The sequence below is a fragment of the Podarcis tiliguerta genome (assembly GCF_965153285.1).
Source record: "Podarcis tiliguerta genome assembly, chromosome: 1".
Lineage (NCBI taxonomy): Eukaryota > Metazoa > Chordata > Lepidosauria > Squamata > Lacertidae > Podarcis > Podarcis tiliguerta.
The window spans coordinates 85,592,108-85,606,057 of NC_139534.1; the positions used below are offsets into that span (position 1 = coordinate 85,592,108).

The window sequence follows — 13,950 nt, forward strand, 5'->3', positions numbered from 1 at the left end:
AAGGAAACAAGAAGCCCATATCCTGCAGTTTTGGTGTTTGTTTTAGGAAAGACGCCAATACTGTTAAGATAATTGGCTGAGCAGTAAGTGACTGCACAAACAGGCATGCTAACGAAACAAATAGGATTAGCAAGTGGATTCTGTTCAAACTCATGCTGTTTTTTAAATCAAGACTAGCACAACAGGCATAGGTGACCACTGACATTTTACTGCCTTAATAGCAGCATACTGTATCTTCTCCTAACAGCCCTTGTACACCAGCTACTGCTTGGATCAAATTTACCAAACAAGGCTGAAGAATAGAAAATTTAGCCGTGTCAAAACAACATTTTTGTGAGAATCCCCTGCCAAGGCAGTAAGGATGCCCTACATTCAAGCAAAGCGAGAGAGAGAGAGAGAGAGAGAGAGAGAGAGAGAGAGAGAAAGCGAGATTTGGGAGGACAGTTCAAAACCATTCGCAGAACAATAGCAGCAGTAGCAACAAATGGAATGGCTGTAGGGCGTTTCTGGAAGTATACTAAAAAATGTGCCTTCATGATCAGAAATCCAATCTATAAACCAAAAAGATATGCATCCATTTATTCATTTACCCAGTAAATTTACCCAGTAAATATAATTTCAGTTTTCATGACATAACTAGAGACTGTGCACTGGCATCTAAGGGGCAAAAGGTGTTCTATAGTGGGTGAGCAGGGCCCAGGAAACATAGTAAAGAGGTGAGACTTATAATGATGGGGAAGGTATGACCTCTTGCCTGCTAGAAACACTATCCACACGTTTGATATATATTTTTTAATAAAAAAACCCCTCCCGTATGACTTTAACCTTTTCTCAGCAGCCATGAGATCTAAAACCTTGCTGGACTTGAATGCTAAACTTCCTGATTTTATGTTCAATGCCATATTTAACATTTATTAAACTGACCCTCTAGAGTTTGCTTTGCATTGCTTCAGTCTCCAGAAGCCCAAACAGTTGATACTGAAGGCGCATCTTTTTTTAAAAAAAAACACCATTCACCTCCAAGAATCCTATGAGATATCCTATATTATGAATAGGATATGTCTCCTCTAGATCATAGTAATAATTGGTAGTAGGGACCACGGCTGCTTCTCAGATTGTAATCTATACAGAGTGGAAGTGATTCCCCCCTACACACACACACTTTATGAAGATACTGGACTTCCAGCAACAACTTTTTCTGCTTCTTCTTGCTGTTTGAAGAGTGTCTGTTAATTCCTAATTGCAATCATTTCCAGTCCCCATGCACAGTGATGAAGTGGCAGAATTCAACTTCAAGTAGCTTCTACTCTAGTCAATTTCACTCTGAAGAATTATTATTTTCTTAAACAGCAAGGCACTGCTGAAAGGAGACACAACTGTGTAACACACACACACACACACACACACACACACATTTATATCCCACTCTTCCTCCCAAAGTTGCCCAGTTAGTAATCTTCAAAGAACAAATGTAAATGCACATATTCTTGTTTTCCATAGATTTAAGAGAACTATTTCAAAACTATTCTGGGCATTGTATGCAAGACTCTCTATGGGCACTACCCAGTAAGTGCCTGCAATTTTCACACCACAATGAAAACGTCTACAGCACTGGAGCTGGTCATGCTGCTGGAATCTAATCTCCAGCTTCTCCTCAAAACCTGCAAAATGAGGAGGTTGGCAATATGTATTTCTTTCTCGCGTTTTTCAGACGCTCAAGGTAACTCACAAACAAACATATTTTTAAATGATGCCATGAAAAGTTTGATACCGATAGGCACTGAATTGACCCAACAGAATAAAATGTGAAAAATAAGCAAGTCCTTTTACTGAAGCCAGTTGAATTGGTGATGCAAGCCTTAAGCTTGCCCAGGGGGAGTCTGTGTGTCTATGTGTAAATAAAAATATAAATGGCCTCATTCCGGGCTAGAAAAAGAGAGTTGCATTATTTGACTGTAAACTCCACAGTCCAAGTTTATTGCATAGATGTTCTACAAAACATGGAGCTTGTTAGTTTACTGGAGAGATTAAAAATCAGAATCTACAAACTGAACAAACCATTTAAACCATGCTGATAGCCTAGAACTTCAGCTACTTAAGATGATAACAATGTTATCACTCCTTGCATTGTTTTGATCCCTTGGAATAGCTTAAGCTATTTAGGTCCTGTCAGAGCAGAGAGCAACTTAAAATCTTTAAGCTACTTGAACTGCTCTAAAGCTTTACAGCATATTTTAAATTGTGTTATGCTCTTAAGAGCATCTTAAACTTCAATGTACTCTTTAAGGCTAGGTAGTGTTGAGCCGATTTTAAGTTCCAAGAATGATCAACCCAACCTTAACACTTAAGGCTAACAACTTCAAAACCTTTTTTCTTTTTTTTTTTTATAAAAAAAACTAGCTCAAAATTAGAAGAAAATTATTTGCACAAAGCAAAGTCAGTAACACTACAAACTGTAAGAGTAGCCCTATACCTCAAGAGAATAATGCACACAGCTTACAGCTCCCAAGTTATTACCATGATTATATACAAGTAGTAGCAATATCTTTGAAGTAAGCTGTAATTTGAACCTTGGATGTCTTCACACACACAGATACACATTCTCTATAACAGAAAGAGATAGTATAGGAAAAATCCCTCCCTTGTGCATCGTCCCAATTGGTGACTAAAATTTGAGTCATGTCACCAGTCACATTACGTTCATTTCCAGTTAGGGGGCTGTTTCTCTTGCCATTCTGTCTCCTACTCAATTGAGCAAATGGAGAAACTGCCTTGTCCCTTATTCCTCTTCACCACTCAGCCACGTTGTAGAACTACAGCTCTCCTCCCATTACCTGGCTATTCCAGTTGTGTTACCCCAACTTCTAAAATTACATTACAAATCAGCATATGCTATCTTCCAATTACACCTCCAAATTCAGGGATGACATTTTTTGGGAGTGGAGGAGGACAAGGCAAAAAGCAACAGACATTAAAACTATGGAAAAGTAGGGCTATTTACGCTTTCCTCGTTATTTTTATTTAGTCTTCTTATTTGTCTTTATAGAGAAACATGCAGAACCTAACTCTTTACATTAAAATTTCCCTCAAAAGCTGCAAGTAAGGAACAGTCAGAGAGAAATGGAGAACCCACCAAATATACTGATTGGTTATTAGCATCATAAACTATGAGTTATAGCTATTGCATAAGCCACTCACATATGGCTTAAGAGTGCATTTGAGTCCTATTTCCACAGTGGTGATGGCAGAGAAGAGTTTACTTTTCTGCCACCATTTCTTCTGCACTGTGCCTTCCAGAGGAGCTACTCCAAAAGGCAAAAGACCTGTTACAATCTGACCCTCAGAGGGAAATAGTAACGTCCTAAGCTGCTTGTTGTGACCAACATGCAAAGCTCCTTGTGGATAAAACAATTTCATTCGCTCAGACAGACTCCACATTAATTACAGAATTGCTTTTGGGTGTTCACACTGTCTCCGACTGACATGTTCATATGGATTTATTTTGGTAACCTTTTGCAGCCTGAGAGGTAAAAGTGACCACTTGCATACTTGATCCTTGCTCATTCTGGCTCATTAGACTGGCTGAGGTTGGGAGCAGGGGAGACTCTGAATGACCGAGGTTCTTAATGCTCCATTGAAAGAGGGGTCTATTCATGTGGCGCAGAAAGCAAAGGCTGATCCAACTACTTATCAGTCGCAAATATGTCATTTTGGGAAGAGATATTCAAGCAAGATGTCATTTTCTTTTATATGTATCCATCCTCCAGCTATTGCTTCAATTTCATCATTTATTTTTGTACAGTGGCACCTCGGGTTAAGTACTTAATTCGTTCCGGAGGTCCGTACTTAACCTGAAACTGTTCTTAACCTGAAGCACCACTTTAGCCAATGGGGCCTCCTGCTGCTGCCGCGCCGCCGGAGCACAATTTCTGTTCTCATCCTGAAACAAAGTTCTTAACCTGAAGCACTATTTCTGGGTTAGCGGAGTCTGTAACCTGAAGCGTATGTAACCCGAGGTACTACTGTATATTCCCTTTCTTGGTCTTCTGGCCGTGTGTTAGTCATTACATCTTATTTCTAATTCTGTTTTCAAATTTTCGTGCCTTTTTGCTTATTATTTCTTCTTTATAGCATACATTACTACCTGATATTTGGTGAACTGAATCTTTTCCCTCACCTGTTTACTAATGTATGACTAAGATGCTATTGTTTTAACTTCGGCATTTTCTTTCCAGGCTATTTTGTTTCCGCCAAGTGCCTATTTGCATAGGTTATATCCTCTAATGCAGAGTTGGATAAGTGGCGACCCTCCAGATAATTGTTGAGCTACAACTCCCAGCAACTGGACAACAATGGTCAGGGATGGTGGGAGTTGTAGTCCTGCAACACTCACAGGGCCAAAGGTTCCTCACCCTTGCTCTAATGTCATCTTTAAAAAAAAGGTTTTCTAGGTGTTCAGTGAACAACATTACTGTTGGCTTTTTCGCAGTGTAGTAACGCTGCAGAGAGCTTGCTGGGGAGACCATGCATTGGAAAAAGAAGGGACTCAAAAATAACTTAAACAAGGTTTTAATAAGAAAAACAAAAACTCCTTAAACACTAAATACATCTACAAACAAACACAACCCAACCACCAACCCATCTCCCAGGGTGAATGGCAGAGCTAGGTGCTGCTCCTTATATACTGCAGCCAATTCCCAACACAGCTTAATCAATGCAACTCAGCAGCACCTGCTGTGTTTCACAGCTGTAAAGCTGGATCTCGTTAGTTTACTCTGGCCCTTGCTCTGGCCCCTTAAAGGTATACACATTGGGTGAAACAATGATGAACCTTTAGATTTAAAGAAACAGTTCAACAATTACAACACCAACGTTCAGCTGCTCACAATATAGAATATTAAAAATGTGAGTCATTAAAGCCCTCTCCAGGCATCCATCTTGTTGTAAAGGGGGAAAGGGGGCTAGCTCTGTCCCCCTGTTGCCATGCTGTAACTCTCCTGTCCACATAGAGGCTCCCAGCTTCAGAACCCTCCAACTTGTGGAGGGTGATGAAACAGTAATGAGGAAAGCATTTGTGCATTCATCCCTGCTACCTCCCACCTGCCACTCACATGTTTACTTTAAAAAAAAACAACCTAAAGAGGGTTTGAGTTTTTTAGAAATTGTTGTGAATTCGCCACAAGTGAATAGGCATTAAACATTTTATTACCTAAGAAAGAAGAGTTTTGTAAGCTGTTTTGTGTGACTTCATAGTATCTTGGGATAGATGCCTGTAAAAAACGGTCAATATATGCTCCAGATGTGTCCTTTGAATAAACTAACACAGTTTATCTGTACCATCAGGGGAGAAATCCTGGGAGGCTGGGATTTGGACAGCTTGAGAAACCTAGACTGCAGGAACGTGCCACTTTCTGACAGCAGTAACAAAAGAGCTACTGAGAAAAGAAAAGAAAGAACTACACAGAAGGACTTCAGCTTGCCAAGGTGAAATAAGAATATTCTAAATACGTTACGGAAAAGGTGAGTTAATAAGAACGTCCATTCACTGGTGAAGAAAAGGAAAAATGACTCAGGTGGCTTTATTTAGCAAAAACAAAAAAGCTAGAGCATCTTGCACAATAAAGGGAAGAATTTTAATGACAAGAGTTATCATCAAAAGGAGGTAATCAAATAAACCAAACTTGTATTTGATAGTAAGTACACAACACAAAGCGGTATTAATAAAGCTGGTAAATGAAATGCATTGGATTTACCCATTGATTCTGTCATTATATAAAACTGGAGTGATATTCAGAACCACATATGAATAATAACTCCATAAGGAAATGGCAGACAGAATTTGTCAACTGGCAGTCTCCTGGATCTTTTTAAAAAAGTAACCAAATAAGAGAAAAATAGATCCATTAACATCTAAAAGGAGAACGAATAACCAGAAAGATTTATATGTTTGTTTTGTTTATTTATTTGGATATATGGGTATGAAAGTAAAAAAAGGTAAAGGGACCCCTGATCATTAGGTCCAGTCGTGGCCGACTCTGGGGTTGCGGCGCTCATCTTGCTTTATTGGCCGAGGGAGCCGGCGTATAGCTTCCGGGTCATGTGGCCAGCATGACTAAGCCGTTTCTGGCAAACCAGAGCAGCGCATGGAAACGCCGTTTATCTTCCCGCCAGAGCAGTACCTATTTATCTACTTGCACTTTGACGGGCTTTCGAACTGCTAGGTTGGCAGGAGCAGGGACCGAGCAACGGGAGCTCACCCTGTCACGGGGATTCGAACCGCCGACCTTCTGATCAGCAAGTCCTAGGCTCTGTGGTTTAACCCACAGCGCCACTTGCGTCCCTTAGATATGAAAGTAGTGATATGTTAATATTATTACTATAAACTACCAAGTGCCAAATATACTCAGAAAAGTCCTTGGCATACTCAGAGAAAGCTGCTCAATATGTAACTATTGTATGTGAATGCTCTTCAGCACAGTGAAATGATTTAAAATCCACAAAGACTCCAGGGTTTTATATTCAACATGACAAGCAGACTGGACTGCTAAGTTGCCCATTTACTTCTACACTGAAAATATCTGAGCTGTCTAGCTACAAGCAAGGAGCATCACATTAGTCAATGCTTTAACATATCCCAGGGGTACAGAAAGCAGCAAGCAAAATAATTCACATACACACTGTACAAGAAGCTTGCGGCTATTAAATAAGCTGATCCTAAATCCATAAACATGTAGGAAAGGTATCACAGGAATGCAAAGGCAAAATTTCCTTCTGTTAAATGCCTGTGTCCACTTTAATAAAAGTAAGTATGCCACAAAATTCTCCCATTTTGTGTTCTGTCAGCAAAGACAAACATACTAATGCTTGGTTCAACCTTCTATTGCCATGGTAACTTTGAAAATAAGGATTCAATCTATGGGATCTCTAAGCAATTTATTGGGTCGGATGGCTAACCTATCTCAGCTAAGAATGAGACCACTACACAACCTCCATCCAGCCTTCAACAGTCACCTTGGCCAAGAATGATTACACTTAAAGGGTAAACAATGCATCAGGGTCTCTCTAATGACTGAAAAGGCTGGCAGGTAAATGGTGTTAGCCACCAGACACACATGACAGATAGATACATTGGGGCTACATACCCAAACCTAGGTGAAAAATAAGCTGCCCTCACACAATGATGCGTGGTTGTGAAGAAATGAAGTGGCACAGAAAAGCAATCTCAGGATCATAGTATAATTGTATTTTAAATTACATTTTTTACATTTGTGCTTATGATAATTCTGTATTCTATATCATGCATATTAATATAATATTTAGAGCACTGACACCAGCCCATAAGCTAGGATTATTCTTTTCAGCTTAGTCAACAACACATGGGGGAAATCCAATCTTTGGCTGAAAACTTTACAAACTTGAAATAAATAATGGTTACTTCTCTCTTTGGAGTCTCTTCATGATAATTGGATATATTTCCTTACTGCCCTTCGGGGAACATATGTGCACATCTAAGTACAATTAGAGAACCATTTTTACTTAGTCTCCTGTTCACAAAACATCTTACAGATAAAAATGAAAGAGGGACCTGGTGCACAAGACAGGCAAGGGTTTGGGTTCATGAAAAGGATGAGAGCCTTGGGCATTAATTTGGAGTACACCAACCCTTGTTATTAGCTGTATATTAGCTACTTCCACAAATGAGAGGGCATTTTCTGTGGTAGCAGCCCAACTTTGGAATGAACTAAGGCGGCACCCTGCCACCAACATTACAAATTTTCCGCTGCTATTTGCCTATGCATTTTAGATTATTGATGGTTCTGAGGAACTGCATCCTTTTATTCCATTTTTAAGCTTTTGGGGTTTTTAATCTTGTATTTTGTTGCCAGTTTTAAATTGTATCTTTATGTTGTATGAATCTTATTCATACTTCTGTATGCTAACCTGGAGTCCCTGGTTAAAAAATAATGTAATTCTAAATCAATATAACCACCAAGTAGCCCACACAGCAATAAACAAACAACTTTGACGCCACAACGTACCCTGGCCAAGATACAAATGGATTAATGAAGTTCTTTTAATCACACTCGATTCCTTTCTTTTCTCCCTCCCCCTCCCTCCCCCATGGTACTTCTTTTGTATATTTAGGCTATTGGAAGAAATCAACTTCCTGTGCAATCTCATACTTTCTTCTATTAGACATTATGACAGGGGAAGCTAGATGTACAGCAGACATGCATCTAGCTTTGTTATATCGAACCATATTTATCTATTATCTGACACCATAATATTCCACACTCCCCTTGCTAGCCAGTGATGAGAATGGATGGTGAGGAAATAAGGACTGTTGATAACAGGACACAGGGGGTAATTAAACAAGTGACTGCTGTTTCCTACAGCAGCTGCATGTTTAGCATGAAGTTTGGTTTGGGTGATAGAAAACAGACATCCACACATGAGCAACATTTGTGATTCCAGATAAATGAATGTCAACTTTTCAAAGGCGCCATAAAAAAGTGTGTTCAATTAAGACAGGCCAAACCAAATAACGACTAACAAGGTGACCCAAAATTTAGGGAACTTCGGACGTGTGATTTGCATTGTACTGAATACTACATACATATTGGGGCTTCTTTCCTATTAGAAGTCATATTTAAGCCCAGGAACAAAGATGTGAGAAAATATAGAAGCCTAAATGAACATTCCTCCAGTTAACTGACTCATTTACCATTTCTAAGCTGCTTCTTCTTAACAAACAAACAAGAAAAGTTAACTTCATAGTTATATTATGAGTCACCTGGGTAAGAGAAGGGTACAGTATTATCAAATGCAAAAGGAAGAAAAAACAGGGAGGCTGACACAAGAGTTTTGGAAAGCTATATTATACCTGATAGGTATATTATATTTGCTCAATGGTTCCTGCTTTTCATAAACTTCAAAGATTAAAGATGAAATATGAAGTTATGGTAGTTTTAAAGGAGGAAACAAACACTACAATAGTTATCAGGGGAGAAATTAATCACTGAAAGTTTCATTATATTTGAGGATGAACTGCTGATAGAAAATTCATATGAACTAAGGGTAAGAAGGCGCTCAGGCTCTAAACCAAGCACTTACTCCGGTCGGCAAATCACCAGGTCCCCCTTATTAGTGCCATATGCCAATCCCAAGCCTGGTTCAGGCAGCCAGCGAGCAGAATTTATGCTGACGTGTCTCCTTTGGTCAGCAGGCATTGGGTACAAGACATTGAATACTCTCTGAAAGGGAAAAAACACATACATTAATGCTTCAAACAGGTAACAGCAAGTTGCCAAAAGACCAAAATTATCTCAACGATTATCTCAACAAGGACAATAAACACTAAACAACCTGAATAAAAAGTTAGCCACACAGCAGTCTTTCTAGAATGGGGAAAGGGACTGCAAGATGCCGTTGGGGTAAGAAGATGGAAAGAGCTGGATCAAGTCAAGCATCCTCTTTCTCACAGGGGCCAACCATAAGTAAACCATGTGATGTACTACTTGCATCGGGAAGTTTTTGATGTTTGATGCTTTATTATGTTTTATATACAGTGGTACCTCGGGTTAAGTACTTAATTCATTCCGGAGGTCCGTACTTAACCTGAAACTGTTCTTAACCTGAAGCACCACTTCAGCTAATGGGGCCTCCTGCTGCTGCCGCACCGCTGGAGCACGATTTCTGTTCTCATCCTGAAGCAAAGTTCTTAACCTGGAGCACTATTTCTGGGTTAGCGGAGTCTGCAACCTGAAGCGTATGTAACCTGAAGCGTATGTAACGCGAGGTACCACTGTATTCTGTAAGCCATCCAGAGTGGCTGGAGAAACCCAGCCAGATGGGTGGGGTATTAATAATAATAATACTAATACTACTACTACTACTACTAATAATAATAATACATGTAGGATGCAGAACTTTAGTGATGTATGCAGTTCACTACTGCACAACAATGCAGAAGTTAGAATGCACCAGCAGAATGAGGCAGCAGAGAATTCAATACTGTTGGCCAGAAATAAGGAGAGGTGTTCAAGGCAATAGCATATTGCAGTATAAGTATTGTGACAGCTAATATCCAGCAGTGCTTATATCCCACTGTATCTTGATGAACCCCCTTACCACTGCTTTCCATCCACCCTCTGATCCTCTAGGAATCTCTTTTGCAATATATCTTCTACTATACCTACTATAGTGAGCTTGGTCAACATTTATTGTCTATAGAATTATAGCAACAACAATGACACATCAATAATGTTGCACACCAACGAAAGGCAACCCTACTAGAATATCAAGTGACTCTTCTCAAATGTTTCTGCCAAAAGATATTCATCAGTGCTCTTTGGCCTTTTATTTTGCTCAGCAGAGTAAGAGACATTCAGTGTCAATTGAGCTGCTGTCTAGTCCCTGGTGTTCTCTACAATACTTACACAATCTCAGCATATTTGCCTATTCTTTTCTTCTTTTGACTAGGTAGTGAAGAATCCTATGTATACTGATAGCATCAGTTGCCATGGAGATTATGTTATGCACTCCAATTTTAATGGGGTTATGATAGCAGAAAGGCATTTATAAGAGCAAAGCAGCACTTATTCAGAAAACAAGCATTGTTTGAAGTGTGACAGAATGAAAAGAACACACCCCATGATTATACTGCAAACCTATTTCATAAACAAACAGTTTCTCCTGGGCAATTGCCTCCTGTTAAAGAGCAGCAGCTAGCAGATCTGGTTTCCAAGGCTTGCCTCCATGTCTTGCATTTGCTATACTACACACTCACTGGCCTTGTTCACATGTCAGCTAAACCATACTGAATGGATTTACTGTGATCATGCCTGTATGATCTGTGTTTATCCTCCTTGCTAGCATGAGGAAGAAGCAAATCATAATTTTCAGTTTAGTGTTAAGCCTCAACCAGAGATCATGCTTTCTCAAGTTCCCAAAGCATGATCTGTAGCTAAGGCTGGGTCTCGTCTTACTGAATTAGGTTTTTGGGAGCAAAAGAATACATAATCCCTAATTGACTGTAACGCCAAGTCAGGGATCATGGCTTATTTCCTCTGCAGGCTAGTGGGAAACAGACATACAGACCAGAAGAACATTATCACAGTACAGTGGTACCTCGGGTTAAGTACTTAATTCATTCCGGAGGTCCGTTCTTAACCCGAAACTGTTCTTAACCTGAAGCACCACTTTAGCTAATGGAGCCTCCTGTTGCCGCCGCGCCGCCAGAGCCCGATTTCTGTTCTTATCCTGAAGCAAAGTTCTTAACCTGAAGCACAATTTCTGGGTTAGCGGAGTGTGTAACCTGAAGCGTATGTAACCCGAGGTACCACTGTACCTCAATAACTGACGTTTACTCAGATATGCAAACTGAGTGTTTGCTGCGCTGTTAATTGCTGTACATCTTCCTCCAATTGAAGACCTCAGGTTTCTCAAGAACATTTATCTGGGTTCATGCTTTAGGTTGATGGCCAACTAACATATATACACACCTACTCACAGGCTGGCATACTTAAATTTAACAACTGTGTTCCCTAACAGTTTGCACATGATTTTTTAAAAAAACACCAAACTGAATGAATTTCACTTGAATGCACATAAAAGTTACCAACAACTTCTTATTTGCAGATATAACTTTCCTACTTTTCTCACATTACCAGCAGCATGATAGCAGCACAAACCCCACACCCCTACCCCCTTCTACCCTTTCCCCATTGTGGCTTAATACATTCTACATCAGGCTTCCTCAACCTTGGCCCTCCAGATGTTTTTGGCCTGCAACTCCTATGATCCCTAGCTAGCAGGACCAGTGGTCAGGGATGATAGGAATTGTAGTCTCAAAACATCTGGAGGGATGAGGTTGAGGAAGCATGTTCTACATGCACAACACTCACTTTACTAATACAGTGGTGCCTCGCAAGACGGAAAACCCGCTAGACGAAAGGGTTTTCCGTTTTGGAGGTGCTTCGCAAAACAAATTTCCTATGGGCTTTCTTCGCAAGTCTTGCGAGTTCCTGCAATTTTTTTTCGCTCCCCACCCCCTTTTTCTAAGGCACTAAGCTGCTAATAGCCTTTTAGCAGCTAATCCGCTAATCCCTTAAGCCTTTAATAGCCGCTAATAGCCGCTAAACCGCTAATAGCGCTAATCCGCTAATAGGGTTGCTTCGCAAGACGAAAAAACCGCTAGACGAAGAGACTCGCGGAACGGATTCTTTTCGTCTTGCGAGGCACCCCTGTACAGGGACCAATAACTGCAATACTTTGTAAGACTATATAGTACACTCTTGCTACATTCCTGGTCACAAAACTATACGAAGTTTGTAAGGCACTTCAGAACTCTCAACCAGATTGATTTCATAGTAAAACAGTACTGTATGGCATAATAAGCTCTTAGTGTTGCTGCTATAATGTGAAATATATGACTGAGAAGAATTATGTTCAAGTAAGGAAATTTACCTGGTGAGGGTTCATTTAGTCACACAGCGAATCTGTAGTGCCTGCTTTGTCATCATCTTAAAATCCATATAACTTTGGGTCAAGGTCTTGAGTATGACTTAACTGAGTGCATGAGAGTTAAGCAGTCACTGTTCACTAGTGTACGGATAGTGAAACTGTGGCCCTCCTGGTGTTGGTCTACTATGCTGATCAGCCCCATCCAGCATGGCCAACAACCAGGGATGATGCAAGTTGTCATCCAACAACATCATCCTAAGAACCACAGATTCCCTACCCCTGCACTGGTGAGGGAGAACCCCTCCCATTTCTTCCTGTCCATCTAGGTTTGATTAGCAGTCATATTCCATGATGGCAGCTGAACTAGCAGTCCTGCTGGCACTAAATGCAGGCATAATAAATGCTTTCCATCTAGTAGCAGAAGCGCCTAAGATTTCAGTATCAGACCCCGTGGAGCTATAAGGGAGTTGATGGATAGAATAGCTGATGGCAAAGGCAGAAAGAAGAGAACAGTGATAGATGGCAGAGGACAGTGTGACATGGTCAGTAAAAGAGAAAATGAAGGGGCAAGTAAGTTGGAAATGGAACAGCAATTCTCCATGTGATAAGCTGGTTAAATTATTTCACTGATGACTTTGAAGCTTGGAGGCCATGGACAGTTTTTTCTCTCTTGTCCACTGTGCCTCCATGCGCTAGTGCTTTTTGACACAGCAGTCATAGTGTCACTAGAAATGTATGTCTCAGATTATTCCTACTAATCATTGTTATCGCTTGCCACTTAAAGCAACATTTGAAGGCAGGCACTGAAGTCTGTGAAGAAAAAGATATAGACTCGAAAAACAAAGTGATGTTTGCAATAGAATAAGCATTGGTCATTTCTCCTTTTCTCCTAGCTAGGGAGAAATTTCAAATGCACTGTGCACTTCAGGATAGCTAAAAGTGGAGTAATAGTTTCTTGGCTTTCCCTGAAGCTATGAAGCCAAGTATAGGTAATGGTGACCTCAAGATATTTAAGAACAAGACACCATGACTCAGCTTTTTCAAAGGCTAGAAATTTTCAGTTCTTTTCTTCATTTACTTATTCTGCTACGGACTTCTGCCCAGATGAATACATATCACTACGTCATCAATATATGGTTGACGTATAGTCTTGCATATTGTTCTACTGAGGCCCAGCTGGCTGAGAGGGGAGGATGAACTGACAGCTGTAAGTACATCCTCTGCTTTTGTCATTGTAACTTTGCCCATATCTTTACCAAACTGGATTTTTGCTGTATTCTGTATTTTGACAGTTAAGCAAATTGCTGAAAGGTGTAGTTCATAAGTTGTTGTACGTACAACGCTAAGAAAAAGGACTGTCAATATTTTTTCCCCGTAAAATGACAGTTTTTGCTAGCCTATTATAAGATTAGTGGCTGTTGGAACAATTTGCTAGAGATCAGCAGTAGCTTGGAGCAGAATCCTGTTTGGCTCAGTTCCTATTTC

At 40.2% G+C, this 13,950-nt stretch overlaps 1 protein-coding gene across 3 annotated transcripts in view; it reads right to left on the bottom strand.

Moving 5' to 3' along the window:
- The window catches only part of AMBRA1 (autophagy and beclin 1 regulator 1), a 153,771-nt gene that overhangs the window by 19,746 nt on the left and 120,075 nt on the right, over positions 1–13,950 (bottom strand). For all 3 annotated transcript variants that reach the window (XM_083455389.1, XM_083455391.1, XM_083455390.1), the window contains one exon: positions 9,115–9,254. In XM_083455389.1, coding sequence (XP_083311515.1) covers positions 9,115–9,254 — 140 coding nt within the window. The remainder of the gene's footprint in view (positions 1–9,114; positions 9,255–13,950) is intronic.